Source organism: Aricia agestis, chromosome 1, assembly GCF_905147365.1.
Source record: "Aricia agestis chromosome 1, ilAriAges1.1, whole genome shotgun sequence".
NCBI lineage: Eukaryota > Metazoa > Arthropoda > Insecta > Lepidoptera > Lycaenidae > Aricia > Aricia agestis.
The window spans coordinates 24,177,505-24,197,639 of NC_056406.1; the positions used below are offsets into that span (position 1 = coordinate 24,177,505).

General features: G+C 34.8%; 3 protein-coding genes across 3 annotated transcripts; 2 read left to right on the forward strand and 1 right to left on the reverse strand.

The window, feature by feature from the left end:
- Nucleotides 1–541: 541 nt before the first annotated feature.
- LOC121726835 (MKRN2 opposite strand protein) lies at nucleotides 542–3,570 on the forward strand. Its single transcript, XM_042114406.1, has 4 exons — nucleotides 542–852; nucleotides 934–1,011; nucleotides 1,139–1,346; nucleotides 1,549–3,570. The coding sequence occupies exons 1-4, from the start codon at nucleotides 728–730 to the stop codon at nucleotides 1,780–1,782; spliced, it is 645 nt and encodes a 214-aa protein (XP_041970340.1). The 5' UTR covers nucleotides 542–727; the 3' UTR covers nucleotides 1,783–3,570.
- A 480-nt stretch (nucleotides 3,571–4,050) lies between these two features.
- On the reverse strand, nucleotides 4,051–10,616 carry LOC121726843 (putative defense protein Hdd11-like). Its single transcript, XM_042114419.1, has 5 exons — nucleotides 10,479–10,616; nucleotides 9,209–9,384; nucleotides 8,667–8,834; nucleotides 4,241–4,341; nucleotides 4,051–4,128 (listed from the first exon to the last, which is right to left on the reverse strand). The coding sequence occupies exons 2-5, from the start codon at nucleotides 9,365–9,367 to the stop codon at nucleotides 4,056–4,058; spliced, it is 501 nt and encodes a 166-aa protein (XP_041970353.1). The 5' UTR covers nucleotides 9,368–9,384; nucleotides 10,479–10,616; the 3' UTR covers nucleotides 4,051–4,055.
- Nucleotides 10,617–18,466: 7,850 nt separating this feature from the next.
- On the forward strand, nucleotides 18,467–19,896 carry LOC121726828 (transcription elongation factor S-II). The gene is made up of 2 exons (XM_042114392.1): nucleotides 18,467–18,631; nucleotides 18,903–19,896. Exons 1-2 carry the CDS (start codon nucleotides 18,563–18,565, stop codon nucleotides 19,707–19,709), a joined length of 876 nt encoding a protein of 291 aa, XP_041970326.1. The 5' UTR covers nucleotides 18,467–18,562; the 3' UTR covers nucleotides 19,710–19,896.
- The last annotated feature ends 239 nt before the right edge of the window (nucleotides 19,897–20,135 follow it).

Here is a 20,135-nt window from a genome sequence, read left to right on the forward strand (position 1 = left end):
ATAGTATTGGATCCGACCGTAAAATCCTGCAGGAATCGTTTTTTTTGATCAAATTTATTTTAAAATAATCTTTAGAACGTATAGAATGGATTAATGTTGGGTTGCCTTGTCAAAAGTAGATTAAGTATCTTTTATTTTCTATCTAAGTCGTTGTTTTCCTTGGTGTGTAATTAAGTGCATTTTATTTTCAAATTGGCCTGGGGCCAGATCTGTGGACAGTGGTACTGTACCACTGGTACACCGAGGTTCTAGATCTAAAAGTATTATGTACAACGCGGCACGAAAGTCAAATACTCACTTATACGACAGTATATATTAAGTCTATGCTTAATAGTATTTAGAAGTAAAAACTGGCATTTTAGTCATAAAAAATAATTTTAAAATGTGGTCATAAAAAAGAATGAGGTTTTAATACTTGGCTGAAAAAGCTTAAGCTGTGCACGATTCTGAGTGTTAAAAAAACACTAGCAAGCAGCTGACACTTGACAGCTGACTTTTGACAAGTGATATCCAGACAATGACAAATGTCAAAAGATTTCGAATTTCCAATTTACGAATTTCTAAATGGATGTGAAATTGGTATCGGAAATGAGCTAACAAAGATTTCTCTAATAGTGTTTAAAGTAGTGTAATTAACATAGTTAAATAGCAATCGTTAAGGAGTTCAAATAATATATGCTAGTAAATGTTATAGCTAAAAATTAACTGTATTTTTGAAAAAGTAACAATGGATCCGGGTATTCTTTGTTTCCACCATTGTGATCACAAAGTATTCTGTACAATTATCCCAGAACAATGCCCCGTTTGCCAACAGAAACTAGATAGATACGACTACAATCTCTTGCCATTTCGGTGAGTTTCGTACAATGTCGCTATCTTTTACTTGCGCTACTTGAAAGTGTGTTAACTTTAAGAGTGTCCTCTATCTTCCAGAGTTCCATATCCGTTCGTTAAGGCCTCGCAGCATCCTCGAGCGATAGTAATGAAGCCAACCCATGGAGACTTTCTTAAGTAAGTATTATCATGATATCACAATTCTTAAAAATATAGAAAAAGCCTTATGAAACATCTCCAACTCCAGGCTTACTCATTTCTAGTGATTCATAATCTGTTACTCAAGTGTTATCTTAACTTTCAGTGACTATTACAATTCTAAAGATTTACACATAGGAGTCACCAACTCCCAAGGATGTGTAATAGAGTTCAGTGAACAGGGAATAAGTGGAATAGATCCCGCTACTAAGAAATGGAGTGGAGGAGACACAAGTATACACTGGGACCAATGCCTTTTGTTAGAGCAGTTTGATGAACTTTGGAATGAAATATGGGATGGAGTTCTCTTAAAGGTAATTTAGAAAAAAAATCTAACATTCACAATTCAAGAGTCATATAAATTTTTATTGTAATTATTTTATCCAAATTCAAAAGTCACATAATCTTGTGTCATTCTATGTGTTTGCAAGTAAATATAAAAGGGACAGCAGTCATTATTATAATGTCAGGATTCTGTCTAAATATTAGTTGAAATGGATTTTTGTTTGCTTTTAGGTCAGCCAAAGCCCTCTATGGGAGCCGGAGAGATACAATGAGGAGAGACACAACTGCTTCACTTTTGTTCTCACATTTTTAAGGGCCCTTGACTGCGGGGAACTGTCAGAAAAAGCCCACGATCCCAAACTATTTTGTAAGCAATATGTAGTTCCCAGAACTTCAGCAGCAGGGAAATATATTTCTCTCTATAGGCAGCTTAAAAGACAGAGCTATTTTATTCAAAAGCAATGATTCGTAAGGTCTCCTATTTATTTATTCAGTATTAGCTGTGATGGTCGTAATTTATGTTGTTTGATTTGGCTGCATTTAACAAGACCAAAAGAAATTACTTCAAAAGATAAAATTAATGTTTTTGAAGTTTAGACTTAATAAGAACAGACTTTTCTTGAAAAGTTTCTTTACTTAGTATCCGACTATATTAGTATTTTATTGCATAATATTAATTTCATATTAAGTAAAAACAAAGACTATAAAAGCATGAAGTGAATTGCAATTATGTGGACATTTCACAATTTATATTTGTCTTCCGACATTGTTAGAGTTTTGATAACACTGAGGTTTTGCCACTTTTATACCAATTTACAACATTGTAGTTTCTAGGTAAATACAATAATTGCACTAAGCACATATTAAAGTAAGTAAATTAAAATTTTTAAGTATAATTATCTATTTGTCGCAATATTTATGTTGAGTTATTTATTTATTCATTACAAGAATAAAATTCAAATTTAGCTTCTAGGTATCAAACTATCAAATAATAATTTGAGAAGAGGTTATCATTATTATCTGTGATGTATGAAATTATCAATATGATTTTGTTTTGAAATGTGAGTAACATAAGTCAAGATTCAAATTACTTTTATTTTAACTTATAGTACTTAACAGAATAAAATGGAGATAGCTCAAACTGAATAAAATGTGATTGCAGAGATTTGTTAAACAAAAAGTATGAAAGTAAGTTATTATAGTACTGACTACTGACACTATATTATAATAAAGATTCATTCATATCGCAACGTCGCGAGATGCTGTAATACATTTTTGAATGAGCTATTCGACTTATTCCCAGGAAAACCGATGGACCGGAAAGTTAATGTGATGTGTTATTTTGTCTAATAAATAAAATTAAGTTTTGAAGTTTCATTTAAAAATGCATTGCCGTGCATCAACATTCAACGCGTTACACTACAATGTAAAATGACCCTTACACGGCAAGGCGTAGTTTAGATGTTAGCAAAACTCTGTATTTACGTTTTCATTCACTGTGAAGAAATTTTTCCGGCCTTTTAAAATATTATGTTCTGCTTTATGATGGTTTTATAAACTTTTGGCCTAAATCTTTAATTGAACTGTATAAAAATTGTAACTGATAACTGCCAGTAGATGTAGATATTTAATTTTAAGATATTGAGTCATGAGTGTTTCCAAGTAGATGTGTATCCTATTGTTCGTTGCATGCAACAATGGACATTTTGTATGAATAAGGTTTCTCACAAATCACAATTTTAAACATAAGACAATAGGAGATACTTTTGTTCATGTCTTGTGTTGTGTGTTTATCCTTAAATAATTTTGTATTTCCAAATAATTCCAATCCTTTAAATATAGATTTACAGTAAAGATTGATTGTCATTCTAGAATCTCGTTTCTTTCTAAAAAACGAAGTTTGTTGAGGAGCTCTATAAATGATAAAGTCTACTGTACAATATATTCTATATTATAACCACATTCTTTTTTGAAGTAGGATAAAAGCAATACAAACTAACGTAAGAATTCTATCAAATTGGTCGTACTTGTTTTATATTATTGTTCTTATATTGCCTGTAGTGTTAGAAAAATTGCTCAATTCTGAACCTTTTGACAATGTCTCATTATAACTAAGTCTTACAAACTTGCCAATAGGAATTTGATAAGGAATTTATATTTGTCCATTTCTATACGGTACTGATCTGTCGCTATACTCTTGAGTCTTGACTAGATAAATTTTAGGTGCTACAGTAAGAATAAACGAATTTCTTAAAATGAGGCTTTTATTTGTACAACCAGATGTTGCCGGCAACTACGTTGCACCAAAATTCTTTTATCGAAAACGGTATCTATATGTATATAAGTATGTATTATTATGTAAATAATAATATAATATAGTTTTTTCGGGATATACGATATCGTATACCTACCCAGTCCCGAGGCTCATAACATGCCAAACTTTATCAAAATCGGTTCAAGGGTAGGTATAGGCATGAGCAAACAAATAGACGGTCAGATTTCTCATTTACTCTGTGATATAAAATTACCCATCAACTAACAGTGAGCAAATTATCCGAATTTTAATTTTTAATGTAAGTAAAGGTATAAATAACAAAAAACTGTTAATTTTATTTATCTTTATTGTAAAAAAAATATCTTACTTAAAGGTAACTAATAATAATTATACCTGTAGAATTTAGTTCAACGTACTCTATGCACATTTAATTAAATTATACTTTTAATACTGTTTTTAGAGTTTAAAGAGAGACTTTGATGGGTGCGGACTCAACGCCGACCCAGAACACAGCTCCGTTCAACGCGATGGTGGCCCTGAAACAACAAACACCAGTTAGAAGATGGTAAGAGTATAAAAGTTATTATATTTTTAATTTCTGTACCCCTTTGGGTACAGAACCCTAAAAATGGTTAGCGATTATTTTACCTGAACTTGACTTCGTCGTTGAGGTCTGCGGGCGGCACCCAGGTGAGGGTGATGGTCTGACGGTCCAGGCTAGCGTCGTGCTTCTTGTGGGTCACCGTGTCCTGGGGAGATATGATAGGGTTAAATCGTGTAGGTTAATATCACGCCTTATCCTCAAAAATACGAGGAACGAGGGAAATGTATTTACTCTATAAGATCTGAGTTTAACCTCTAAGTACTTTAACCCTGTAAAGGTGGCCTAAAACTACCCAGTAGCCAATGCAACCTTCGGGTTCATATCGGCAGTTGTCACTAAGTGAAGTCAAAGGAATCCGGAATGGTACATGGTTTCGGCAGTATAGACTCCATATAGTTTTCTGTTAGTTTGGCGTACTGTAGGTACCTACGTTGTACGTAGCGCCAAAATAGTTGAGTTGAATCAATATAGGTAATGATTATGTCAATGGATTTCTGGTAAGGGCCTATTGACGTAGACTGTAGAGTCATTCGTAATTTTTAAGGTACCTACATAATAAAATATAGTCTTTAATCAGAATTTTCCGTATGAACAGTTTAAACGACTATCATGAAATCAACGGTGACATGAATATATTCCCAGTTAATATGCCAATTAATGCCAACACTAAATAAAATTCAATGTTATCGCAACATTATTTAATTATGGACTTAGAAAAGACTCATACATAAATGAATATTGAAATCGCCATACGAGGTAGGTACTCGGTGTTGCAATTCTAGCTTCAAGGCGATCTTTGTTGGACAATGATTAATGGCTGATCTAAGTAGATAATATTATGGTCAGAAGGCAAATTTTACAGGTGTTCGGAAGCTTCGCGTGTTTTGCATGTCGTTAGTCACTTCCGAAGCAAATCCTTCGACGAGATAATTAAACTTATTATACCGTAAGGCTTCGGTCCGTAGTCCATACCTATGTATCGTACACTTACTTATTATTATACGACCACCTCTGTGGCTCAATGGTTAAGTGTGAATGGCTCAAAGTTAAAAAAAATATGTGTGGCAGCTCAAGCCGAAGGTCGCGACTCGCGGGTTCGAATCCACCAAGGCAGTCAGACAGACAGACGGACAGACAACGAAGTCTTAGTAATAGGGTGCCGTTTTTACTCTTTGGGTACGGAACCCTAAAAAGTAAAAACTAATCAAGAATGAATAAATTCCTTTAATATCTTCTTCTTTGGCTGATCTGCACAGTGCAAGCAATAATTAGGTCCTCTACCTACATGTTTTCTGTATAATCTTCTTAGTATAAAAGTGTAAACTATTAGTTTACATAAAAAGGAAATGTTTGTTTACACAGAATAGGCTTGAGCTCGCAAACTTACGAGTGCGTAACTCGTAAGTTTGGAGTTTGGACCATGGACTTGGGCTACTATAGTTCTGCCCTGTGGGACTGCGCTTATGAAGTCGTGGATAACGTCGAGTACCTAGTAATATTTAATATTATGTAAGTAGATATATTACAAAACTTAAGTATAAAAATATAAAATGTTAATTGCATGGTAACACAAGGGCAGACATTGCGAAACAATGAAATTTTTCAAATTTACCTTTTCATCGCTAACCTTGCAGCATTCATTTTCAATTGTACTTTAGGTTCCGTAAAGATAATCTGAAATATATTCGTGAATTATCCTGAATAATCTTTAAGTCCGAAAATTTCACAAGGGGTATTGGCATCGAAATAGAATAATTAAAAAAAATATATTTTCTAACTCTTTTGCAGTAATATCAGCGCTCGTCCGCTCAGCGCTCTACATTTAGCCCGCGATGCGTTTATGTGCTATGAAATTCGCTCTATTGCATTAAAGTAGACGAATATTACGGCCTCTCATTCTGCAAAATGTCCAAATTTCAAACAAAAATTTCATATCTATACTATCTATACTATAATATTATAAAGCGGAAGAGTTTGTTAGTTTGTTTGAACGCCCTAATCTTGGGAACTACTGGTCCGATTTGAAAAATTCTTTCAGTGTTAAATAGTCCATTTATCGAGGCAGGCTATAGGCTATATTTAGGAGCGAAGAAATAGAGGATAATGTGGAAAAAAAGGGGAAATTATTTGAAATTACTTATTGTCTTAAGTACTACTTACTGGATCAATTTTTATGTTATTTGGCACACATGAAGAATAGACTACGTGAAGGGCTATTTTTGCGGAAAAATGTACGGTTTCCGTGAAATTAATAAATTACGCGGGCGAAGCCGCGCGGAACATCTAGTATCATAATAATTTTATCACAAACCATCGTGTCGAATTAATAAAATCGGGTCATTTTATTTCGATTTTTCTCTACATTTTCACTGCTTTTTCTCTGCTAGAGTGTTCTAACATGTAATTGTTGTAATTATCAGGGTTACTGACACAGAAGATACATTCGAGAGCATAGTCGAGTCTAGACAAAAGGGACCTACTTCCTTGTACCAAGCATTGACATCAGAAATTGGTACCAAGCTATTAAATGTAGCATTTGTTGGCAGTTTTTACGCAGCTTTTTATTTCGGCTTGACATGACTTGGACGCGAAGGTCTCTGACAACAATAGACTTGATTATCTGTTTTTGTAGGCATATAACCAAAGAAAATCACATAGGATAAAATAAGGACAATATAAATCAACAAGAGGATGACTTTTTGCAAGGCAACATTTTCCTGTGTAGTGTGTCTAATAAAATTAATAAATGAAAAGCTGCCCCTGGTAAAAACCCGTAGCTATCTAGACTCCAGAGCTTGTACAAAGACATTGATGAAGCGTGTAAAATTCATATTAAATATTATAGAGCAGTCGATAAGAACTCTACGTCTGTCTGCGTCACTCCAATTAATTATTGGTACCTATGGGCGTAGCCACCCTGGGGCGCTTGCCCCACCCTGGCTCTGACCTATAAGGTGCCTAACTAAACAAACATTTTTTTTCAACTAACTACAATCATAATATCCCTACAGCTCGATAAGGCTTTAATGAACGTGACGAAAACATCATTTTTGACAGTTCTCCTTTACCAGCAGCTCTACCGCCGCTTTGGTAGGTTGACTGCTGCCCCACCCTGAGCCCAAGCCTGGCTACGCCCATGTATATAATAACCTAGCTAATTAAACATTAACCAACGTATTTTTTCAATATTTTTTGGTGAATGACTAAACTTTTTCAAAGTAGGTACAATGTACCTAGACGTATGTAAATGATTTGTGATCACGGTCAAAGCTCGATAAAGGAAAAATATCTTTTGTGCGTTAAGACCTGAACAAAATGTTGATTTGTCCTTTCACCTGTCGGCTCGTGGCTAGATATTTCCTACACAAAGGCCACGGCAAATTTGCTAATGGCTAGCCTTTGGTATAGGTCAGGGATGGCGAACCTTTTAGTATAAATGTGCCCTTCTTCTGAAGAAATCTTCAGTTAATTCATAAACGTGCTATTCAATGTCTATTTTGTGATCCTATACGTATTTCAAATTTTACTTTATTTGGTGCCCACTTTGAAGAGGAGGATCTAGAATCTTCATAATTCATTGTTGGTTAAAATCATTTCGATACTAAGCGGCGAGCTCTTAATTGTATGTCTCAATGGCTCGCCATCCCTGTAAGATTAGACAGTTTTCAGATGAAACAACAGCACGTCGTAGTACACGTAGCAGTGAATTTTAGTTACTTTCATAGTATTATGTCCTACGGCATTTTGCTGTGGGGCAATGCTGCAGATATAAATACAATTTTTGTGCTGCAGAAGCGAGCTGTGCGGGCAATCTACAAGTTGGCCCGTAATACTTCACTTAGAGAAAAATTTAAGGAAACTGGAATCTTAACTGTTGCTTCTCAATATGTTCTATCAAATGTATTATATGTTAAAAAGAATATATATCAATTCACGAAAAAATGTGATACCCATGGGAGAAATACTCGTAATAAACATAAGCTTGAAATTCCGGTGACTAGACTTACTAAAGTCAAAAATTCTTTTAAAGGTCAATGTATACGCCTTTATAATAAGATCCCAGAAATCGTTCAAAATCTCTCAATAATTAATAGATTTAAAAAAGTTGTTAAAGAACGTTTGTGTACCAAAGCGTACTATAAAGTTAGTTACAAGTTGATTTCATGAATGATAGTACACCATGGGAATAAGGTCGCCCCCTGCAGAGCTGTTTCATTATAATATGTATAATAATTGTACACTCGTTGTATTTTATTTAGTCATAATGACACTGTTATTTTATAATATATTTTTTGTAATTTTCCATCTTTTTAGAAAAAGATGGCCCCGTGCGAGTTTCTTACGCCGGTTCTTCTCGCCGTGTTAGTTCCCGAAACGGTGGTAGGCGTATAACATTTTACGAAATAATCGAATTTTCTTTCTCAATTTGTATCCTAGCTCTTAGTACAAATATTCAAAAAGATAACTTACACCAGCATTGCTGCACTTCAGCAGCTGAACGAGCTGCTCGTTGGGTGCCAGCTTGAAGGTACCGACGGGCTGGTCTCCCACGCGCGCCTGCAGCATCAGACCCTTGATCGTGTCCTTGGGCGTCTTCCCCGAGATGGTTACTTCCAATGGTGTACCAGCTTTTACCACCTGAGAAAAGTATCCTTAATGCATCGGTGCATCCATGGTCCATAATTGTTATGATAGCTCTTTGAAATAGATATTTGATGCTTTTCCAGCTTACGTAAATATTATGTAGTTATAAATCGAAAGTGATTAATGATAATAATACCTGATTGATTCGTATTTCGTAGGCAGATGGCGGAGTTGCGTTATTGGGTCGAGTTATGTCAGTTTCGGCAGCCGACAGATCCCGATTCCCGACCAACATTGAATTGACATAACCCAGCCAAATAATTTACACCCGCCGTCTGCCTATGTTTTAATTTCTTCGATGGTATCTTATGGTCTTACAAATGAAGCAGGTAAACAAAACTATGAGAAAATAGGCCTGAAAATGCTACCTTGGTGTTAGTAGTGACGATATAAGGAGCCGGGGTCTTCTTGGGCTCCACGGGATGTCTGGGAATCATGTCCTTGCAGGCGCTGGTGGGGGCGCCCTCGGAGTAGGCCTCCGCGTACACGGCCAGAGCCACCACCATAAACGCACACGCGATCTTCATTGTGGATCCGAAATGAGCTGAATAATTAATTGACAATCGAGTAAAGTTTAAAGTCTGGCGTGTGTGATCAAAGTTAATCAAGATTTAAAATACAGGCGTGAGGCCTTCTCATGTAAAAATTAAGTGGTACCTAAATCACTAAGGAGTCAGGCATTTTCCTCTTGAGAAACATAAGCGAATGGTGCTATAAAAAAATATATCCACAGGCAAACATATAACGTACTCCTTTTTGGAAGTCTGTTAAAAAACAAATAAAATCGGTAAATTATTCGGCCCGAATTAGGTGTTGCATCGCTTTATACTTAGCTATGTATTTTAGTTTAAAATTTGCTATTCCATGTATATACAAAAATATTAGTATATTTTTGTATTGTATCGACTCACGTAAATAATGGTATTCTGTGGTTCCAACGTTTAAGAGCTCATAATTTGTGTGGCGAAGTTCAATCATTACCTAACGAGGTCAGTGTCAGTCGGACCTCTACAGAACCCAAAATCTCGCAAAACGACTGGTTCTATTGTGACACTGGACGATTGCACAATTTATACAAATATACAAACCAATAAAATCGCCTCCAACTTGAGTTTATTTATTGACACACTCGACCGTTGACTTCTTAATTGCGTCCATTATTTGAACTATCCGTCTACTAAAGACTCTACAGAACAAAAGTTATGTAGAGACTTTAGTATTTACAATTTACTAATTTTATGGAACAAACCAATAGGTTGATACTCTCAAAGTCAATGCTGTATGAAAGTTTCAATAAACTTTTAATCATAATAAGTCCAGTTACGTAGCTGGACCTATTATGATATTTAGCTGAGTTTTGAATTGTGATTTTAATTTAATGTAGGTTCGTACCTAATTTAGTTTAAAACTGAAACTTTTTCAAGTATAAATAAATACCAACAGTTCAAAAGTTCAAAACGGTTTTCTTACAATTTACTTTAAATTAGGTACTGTACCTAATAAAAAAAATACACCCAAGTAAGTATACTTAAATAAATGTTGCAAGAATTTTTGCCCTTGTGTTAGATATAAAATTACAGGTAATTTAAACATAAAACATGCTTTTATGTATATTGCATTATTTTTTTTTATATTTACCTTTGGTCGCGGCAAATGTGTGGAGGTGAGCGGTCGGAATGGTGCGACCTCGGCGGCGCGCGGCTATTTATCGGGTCCTATGGAAGGGCGGAATTCCTAACATTGTCTACACCAGGTAAACACTGCTTAGGGAATAACCGTGCGTTTTTCTGATGACACTTCTAGGATGACCTAATTTCCTAGGTAATTTATCATGCACTAACCGCAATGTTATTGTTTGCGCTGGATATATTATGACTTTGCGTTTTTACGCTTTCCCGCGTTTCCAAAAGGACGTACGTAATCAAAATTTATTATTTTGATATTCTAATAAAATAAGTATATTTTATGTGCTATTTTGCTATGATTTGAATTTCTTTAAGTGCTAAATAAACATGTCATTGTCATTGACCATTGTTTGTTTTGAACTTCATTTGCGTTGATGTCTTTTAAATGTAAATATTATGTATTTTCAAATCTTTCTTAGGTAGGTACCTACATCTATAAAACAATGGTTATCATGGTTAGTTTAGGTATATTAAAAACATCCAGGAACATCCATATAAACTATATTATAAAGTTAGTCAGACTTAAAAAATTTAAATAAGGAAGAAAAAAAAAGGAACAAAAACTCCGCTTTGGGTTCATACGGAGCTCGGCTCCTATAGAATCCAGGTGATGCTGCAGCAGCAGCATGCAAATATTTACTGTTTAATATTTATCTTCGTCTTACTGATTGTCACAATTAAAATGAGCCCAAACACGAAACCATTGCTGTAAGTTGGTGAGGAGTTGGGTATCCTAATTCCTATTGATTACCAGGTGATGGTACAGCACCAGGTCAACTTTCCATTAATGAGTATAATATATTCATTAATGTCACGAACTAGAATGCAAAACATAAAACCCATAATACTCATACGACTGCAAGTTGCTAACGGCCTTTCACGAACCAGATAAACCGCGATTTTCTAGCACTGAGCAGGCTGATGATGATGAATATAGTTCATCATCATCAGCCTGCTCAGCACTAGGAACACTCTCGATCATGTCAGCTTTGAAACAAAAAAAACTAGATCAAAATCGGTCCACCCTATTGGATGCTACGATGCCACAGACAAACAGACAGACAGACACGTCAAACTTATAACACCACTCTTTTTTGTCGGGGGTTAAAAAATATGGGATGATAAATACAATGGCTTTTGATTTTTGCATGAGTTTGGCTTGGTGTAAGCTTTACTTACACCTTTACATCCAACCTTTACACTGTAAAGGTTGGATGTAATGTTATTTTTTCCATCTTACCAAGTCTCTTAACTTGAAGGAGTCGCCCTTCAAACCCCTAGAATCTCCAATATGCAAGACGGAGGTGAAAACCTTGCAAACATCTTCCTACACCGAGGCCGAGGGGTTTGAATCAATTTGTCCCGCCTCCGAACAAGGTTAAATTTAAAGAACTGTAAGTTAACAATATTTATATTATATAATAATAACTTTTTATTTCCGATCACATCAAAAATCTATAGTGTTATTGAGCCTGTTACCTACTTCCCTGTTCCCTGTATAACCTTTTCTCATAATCTATAACCTCTATAACCTTTTCTCCACATTCTCACAGAAAACCGGCGTGAAACACGGACGGTCGGACGTACAGACCGTAAGTACGAGCCATAAAGGTTCCTTGTTGACTACGGAACCCTAAAAAATCGGAGAGAGAAGAGTCAATAAATTATTTGAAAGCGGTTTGGACTGCCACATCAGAGTTGCATTTTTTTCCTTGTTTTTTTCAAGTGGATTCAAGCAGTTTTATCACTTACACCGAAGCCTGCTGCTAACTCTGAAGTGGTTTGCGCTGGATCCGCTTACACAATAGCCTTTAATTCTTCATTATTCATTTTGTTCTCGGGTCGTCCACTGGGCTTGTTCTGAAAGTCGCCAGATCGAAAACGTTGGAACCAATAGCACTCGTGCCACAGTAGAACTCATATTCGTAAATAAAGATATTTCAATTTTCCATTGTGCGATATGAACCAAAGAGAATGTCATATACTACGTAACAATATGAACGACTCCTCCAAAGAAAAAATAATCAAGAAAAAACAAATAAACTGTTTTGGAAACTCAAATGTATATCAAATAAATGAATATTATTATAATTCTTAATTTATTTTCTAATTAAAACTTTATTTCATGCCAAATAGCCCATATTATGTAGGTATAAATTTGAATTTGGAATTCTTAATCAAAGAGGAGATATATTATTTTATCGACGACCTCTGTGGCTCAGTTGGCGGGCTGTAGGTAGCTCAAGCCGGGGGACGCGGGTTCCTACCCCGCCGACGGAACAAAAAGTTTTAACTGTGGTTTTAACAGTTCCTGGGTCATGGATGTGTATTAAATATGGGTATCATATAATAAAAATCTTAAATATATGTTTAGTAAAGCATTAAATATAATATTTCCGTTGTCTGGTACCCGCAACACAAGTCCTTCAGGGGCCAGACTGACGTGGTGTGAAGCGTCCATAGATATAATTAAGTATATTATATTATTATTTGAGATCAAAGTGGCCTGTACATTGTACAACAAAACGCCAATTTCATAATATGTAAATACTAAGGACCGAATATTAGAAAGTAAGTACATTGGAAATATGTATGTCCCTACCTCTACCTATCCACTTAAAAAATATATTGTGAATGTCTACAGTTAATGGTCAAGTGTGCTATGGTTTAGGATGTAGTTAGGAACAGCTACTATGTAGGTGTTGTCCTGTTTTCCTCATGCGGGCTGTGGATTTCAAAAATATATATTTCATATTTTATGAGCTGTATGTATCTGCAATTTAATATAATGTGTAATTTATTATGCCACACATTTACATGATAAAAAATACTTAGCACATTTTCCTCATGCTGGGAAAAACATTTCAAAGGATTTACCTCAGCGAAATATAAAACTTTATTCGTCATTAAAAGTTAAAAGACTCGCTAACAACCAAAGCATGCGCAGTGGGGGGGAAAGGTTCACGACTCACGAGGTATATGACCATTGACGCCCCCCCCCCCCACAAAAAATGTTTAGGTCTACGGCCATTATCTGATGGCAAATTTTGACGGCAGATTTAAAAAAAAAACTTGGTCATTGGATAAATTTTTAAATCAGAATGAATCAGAATCAGCCGCTATAAGGAAAAAAAAGATCAGAATGTTTTATTCCAATTACCCCGGTATTGCTAGAGTCAATTTCTTTTCTCGTCAACTCGTCAATCATCAATTTCTAACCGACTTGAGACTTCCAATATGGAGGAGGTTATAATTATTATGTTCGGCTGTGGATATTTTTTATTTGTGTATGTTCAACGACTACTCCGCCGTTTGTGAACTGATTTTCGAAATTTTTGTTTTGTTGTATGAGGTTTCACTCCAATTTGGTCCCATTACAAAAGTGGTGACCTGATGATGGGAACCATGAGTAATCGAAGGAATTCCTCGAAATTGATATGGAAACATATGGTGATTTTGGTTTTATGAGAAGCATCCTAAGCATATTATGCTACCAAAACGCAAGATTTTGCACCAAGGTATACTATGGTTCCGATGATACTAAGAGAACTCCGGATTCCTTATAGATACAAGTTAGGGGGCTTTTTAAGAATTGAAAGCATATGCTACTATGCAAATTACATTCATCATCATCATCATCATTACCACCGAACATTAAAACCGACTTCTAAGGTAAAAACAATAATAACATCCATATTATATAAACTAAAAAGTATTAAATAATGTTTCCTATCTAGTAGTGCCTTTTTCCGAATTCGGCTAAAAATCAACTATTTCTGTACTCAATCTTCATAATTTTGAAATCGGTGCCAGTTCCAAAAGTTTCAAATATTCTGGCAGACTGAAGATTCAGCTATAGCTGGTACTGACTTCAAAATGATGAAGATTGAGTACAGAAATATTTAGTTGATTTTTAGCCGAATTCGGAAAAAGGCACTACTAATTGGCTCATATAATGAGACTTGCAAGGTCTAAATTTTTAAAGTTAGTACTGATATTCGCTGAAGCGCCACTTATATCCCAAACTAATGCGATAATAGATTGGGTATTAGCTTCAAAAAATGGACACAAAATCACCCATCCAATAGGTTTTGGAATTTCCAAAATCGGTCAATAGATTGTAAAGATATGAATTTTTTTCCAAAAATTAAAACTTTAAAACGCTCTCTCCTAAAGTTGCCTATATGGAGGTTAGCGACTTTTCCAGGCTCTAAATTTTTAAAGTTAGTACTGATATTCGCTGAAGCGCCACTTATATCCCAAACTAATGCGATAATAGATTGGGTATTAGCTTCAAAAAATTGACACAAAATCTCGGAATCGGTTCCAACGATTTTCATGAAATCTAGTATATAGGGGGTTTCGGGGGCGATAAATCGATCTAGCTAGGAATCATTTTTAGAAAATTGATGAAAATTATGACTCTTCCTGATATCTATTAGCGAATAATAATACTATTTTGTGAGCAACTAATTGCTTTAACGACACAACAACAGCTAAAGCTATTCCAGCAGATGGCGTTGTTAAGTCGAAGTCAATGAGTGTTTGCTATACCGAGCAAAGCTCGGTCACCCAGGTACTGTATATTAAACGTCAACTGATTCGTTAACAGTGCTTTTCGTAATATGCTTAGGTGACGATGGTTTTAAAGGGGTGAAAGGGGTTTAACAGATGTATCCGGTGACAATATTTCAGCATTACCACAAATCTCGTCAATTGACTCTTCATAGGCAGGTAGACATTTACTTATCCTTGCAGGTGAAGATGGTTCAGAAGAAGTACTTGATTCCTTCTCTGTTATCTCCAAGATCGTATTTTCTTTTGGTACATGACTCTGTCATTTGGTACCTAACTATTTTCTCAAAAAGTAAAAAATAATCGGCCAAGTACGAGTCGGACTCGCGCACGAAGGGTTCCGTACCGTTATAGAGCAAAAAATAGGCCAAAAATTGTGTAAGTTGTATGGGAGCCTCCCTTAAATTTTTATTTTATTTAAATATTATTATGAATTATTAAAGTACTACACATATTATAATTAAGGCTTTTGTGAAAATTATAACTGACTACCTGTTGTCATCATTGATACCGAGCAAAAAATGATTGAAAAATCGCGTTTATTGTATAGGAGCCCCCCTCAAATATTCAATTTACTATGTTTTTAGTATTTGTTGTTATAGCGGCAACAGATATACATAATCTGTGAAAATTTCAACTCTCTAGCTATTACCTTTCTTGAGTTACAGCCTGGATACAGACGGACAGACGGACAGACATCGAAGTCTCAGTAATAGGGTCCCGTTTTTACCCTTTGGGTACGGAACCCTAAAAACACGTGGTTATACCTTATATATTTATTAAGTCATATTATACTTTTTTAGTCAAAGAAAAATTATAGTCAAAGAAATTTTTGAGTGAAAGTTAACTGCATAATCATTAAATAAATCTTAAATTATAATTATTTTTGTTTGTTTGACTTAGCTTTATTTTGTTAAACATGTTTATAATTTTACCTATGGTTAGTCTTTGTTATCATGAAGAGTGGAACTTTCTGAAACAAAGATTGCGAGAAAGCTCCAGTTGTAATAGCTTAGAAAACTTTTATATTTAGTTAATAAAATTATTTTAATTTTTTATCTATCATATTACATATACTCGTATTAAGAGGATTCCACACCGCCCTTTTTTCCATACAAACGTTGTCCCCTGTTTCCTCCCTGGATAATGCTAGTAGAGTTATAACTGCCTAATATCCGTCTGCGGCGTGGGGCGCGACGTGTTCGGAAGTCGTCCTTGGAACCTCCTGTAGACGACTCCAATCGGCCAGAACTCCTCCTTCTCGAAGGTCGGTAGATGGTGCGTCGGGACTCTCACCACAAAGGAGCTAAAATTCACTTTGTGGCGGGACTCCAAGCGCTCGACTTTCAAGACGAAGTGGTAAGGAGGTAAGTCCGTCTAGCGGCAATAATTTCCATATTGACTCCCACTGAGCCATATGAAACTATTCAAGACTAGTTTCATATGGCTCAGTGAGTAAAACAATATTGCAAAGTTAGTTTGATCTAAAAAACAGACATGTCGCTACTAACTACCTGTTACGAAAAAAACGATCTCAATTTTTTTTCCGTTTTGTACTCGCAATCGGAGTGTGAGTCTCTGCCAAAAGAAATAAAAAAGTGGGAATACGAAGGAGTTTTTGGAGTTTCTTGGATTACATAAGTAATTTAGTGATCCTTTTACTTATTATTGGTGTTCGATTCGTTAATATCGCTTTAATTTCGTTATTATCACCTGCAACATGTGTCTAACCTAAAATTGCAATAATTGGGAAGTCCGTCTAGTTTTATAAGGAAAAGCCGTCATGTGCCGGTCTTGCCTCGAATCAGATATTGTCAACCTTTTCAAACATACATGTCTTTGTTGTTAATTTGCATTTAAACTATGGACTACTAAATCATAGCATTTCCCAAATTTTACTGCACGAAAAGAGCATACAAGAGGGGCTGATAAAAATTGCAAAAGTCATAAACTACTAAGTAAGAAAAAAAAAGGTTTGGTTTTTTAATATTCCAAAAGCCAAAAATTATTTGAGATACCTTGAAAAAAGATCCTTAAAGAGCAGGAAATTTTCTTAAAAAATCCTAACTCCTGAATCAACAACCCTTATAATTTTAATTGAGCGGTGAAAATAATGGTAAAAACGCGTAACTTTCGCGTGCATGGCCCCAATATCCCACGTAAACTAAAAAGTTATTTTAACTAACTAAATATTAATATGAAGAAATTAAAAAAAATTGGTACCTACTAAGTAGACATATCAATAACAATAATCTAATCAAAATTAAGTAGGCAGTATGTTGAAAAATGTCTCACCCATAAATGATGATGAAGCAAAGTTGTTGATTTTACCGGCACTAAATAATATAATTTTGTTGTAATAAACATTCATGTTTATACTTAGTGTTTAATTTTTCAAAAAATGCACTATAATTTTAATGAAAATGTTTGCAACCACTTAAACTTACGATATGCAGGACTTGCCTTAAAATTATATAAAATTATTTTTCTCTGGAAAGCGAACCTTATTACCGACACCATAAACACATATTTAAATGGCCGTTCTGCGGCTTTGCTAGAAACCGCTGCCATGCTTTTACTTCACAAGTTATGGCTATACTGCTGCTAGACGGACTTACCTCAAACTGTAAGGGATGAAGTCCGTCTACACGCTGAGTTTTAAAAAAATACCACGTAAGTAAAAAAATACGGCAACTAAGATTATTTTTAGATCATTATAGGTCTAATTAATATATAGCCTATAATTTCCGATGACACAAGTTACTTTAAAAAGCGAATCTCAAGTCAATAAATTATGTTAAACTTTAATTTTAGAAAAGTATGCCGGACTTCGACACATTGACCTTAAGTTAGTTTAAACTGGGAAGATTCAATGAACTGAAGAAATAGACTTTATTATTTGTTCATGTTATTTGGTACCTTACATATTTTGATTTTCCATAGAACTTGGCATTAATTTAGATGTCCATTCTTTTTACGTACATTGTACATAGACAAGCATAATGTTTGTATTGAACTTGGCTCTCCTTTTTACATTTATGTTTTTGGTGGGATGGTGGGATCCATAAATTACGTCACTCGTGCTTGGGAGGAGGTCGACGAAGTTTGACAAAGTCAAGAACATTGTGTGAATGCACCAATGTTATGACGTAACATCTCAACTCATATGTACATCATAACACTAGAAATAGCTTAAAAATTAAAGCGTCTGAATCCTGATACACGGTTTCAAAATGGTTTCAAACTTCAATTTTAAACCGCTGTTTTAAATCAGTTTAAAAATTATCTGGCGCTTTATTTATAGGTCTTTGTTTAATGTGTTAGTTAAAAAAAAGGCAAACAAAAACAAAACGCCAGTTTCTATAGTCTATGCTTTGGTAGTATGGTGGTCGATACGGCAATATTTGTGTGAATTGTTTGGTAAATTACGCGGGAAGTTGTGTTCGATTTATCAAATTAATAATGAGTGTTACTGAAGATGTGTTAAAAATACAAAAAAAGCTGACAGAGATGACAAGAGATGATGGCTCGGTAGGAAAATGTTATATTAATTACAAATAACCGGGCGTCGGGCAAACGCTATTGCAATTTGCACTATAATTTTTTGGAGAATTTTCAGATATACATCGCATTGTTTACATACAAACATGTCTTTTGCCTGCTTTAAAATTGTATTTCTTATTGTAATTACGAGCCGTTAGACCGCCTATAGTAGTCTTTTTTTTCTATAAAATCAATCGTTTATTTTGTTCTATCATAAATCATAATGCTATGTAGGTACTAATTGCTCTTTTTGTTCTAGGGTCAAGAAGAAGCTTTGGAACTCTTAAAAGCCTTGCAAGTGATGGCTATTAATTTGAATGTCCTGACAGACACTAGGATAGGCATGACGGTTAATGCATTGCGCAAATCTAGCAAGGATGAAGAGGTTATATCCCTATGCAAGACACTCATTAAAAATTGGAAGAAGTTTTTGTCTAACACCCCAGCTAAAGAATCATCAGGCAGCTCATCAAAGCCTAAAAAAGAATCCAGTAAAGGCAAAGATAAAAAGGATGACAAAGAAAAAGATAAGAAGTTACCTGCTTCCTTCCCACCGCAGTCAAATACTGCTGATGCAGTGAGACTGAAATGTCGAGAACTGCTCACCCAAGCACTTAAAACTGATAATGACAATCCTAACTCTTGTGGAACCCCAGAAGAACTTGCCGAAGAATTGGAAGAATGTATTTTTTCCGAATTTAAAAATACTGACATGAGGTACAAAAATAGAGTTCGGTCACGAGTGGCAAACTTAAAAGATCCAAAGAATCCAACCCTAAGGACAAACTTCCTGAATGGTGTTATATCTGCCGCTCGACTCGCTAAAATGACACCCGATGAGATGGCCAGCGATGAAATGAAAAAACTGAGAGAAAAATTCATAAAAGAGGCAATTGATGATGCCCAGTTGGCCACAGTACAAGGAACAAAAACAGAAATGCTCAAGTGTGGCAAATGCAAAAAGAAGAACTGCACCTACAACCAACTCCAAACAAGGAGCTCTGATGAACCTATGACCACTTTCGTTCTTTGTAACGAATGTGGTAACCGTTGGAAGTTCTGTTAAGACTGCATTTATTAAATAAAGTTAGGTGTATCCGTTTACACTATTGTATGGAGTAATTTTCACTTTTACTATAGTAAAATGTTTTCCCTTTAAATGTATTGAACCCCTACTACTTATATTTAAAATTAAATCATGCTATGTAGAAAGAGGGATTTTATTGACTAATAAATTACTGCTTTAAGTGAAATGTATTTTTTTCTGAACCGTCTATAACTATTTTTATGAACTACAAAAATAACAACTTTTTTTTAAATTATGTAAACAAATACAAAGTTAAAAGAAAAACAACATAAATATTGCAATAAAATATATTCATTATGTACATATTATTATTTTTTTATTACTAAATTACTACAACAGGAATGACTTGTAAATTACTGGAATAATGTAACAATCACATACACTCTTGATACTTTTATATTCTGA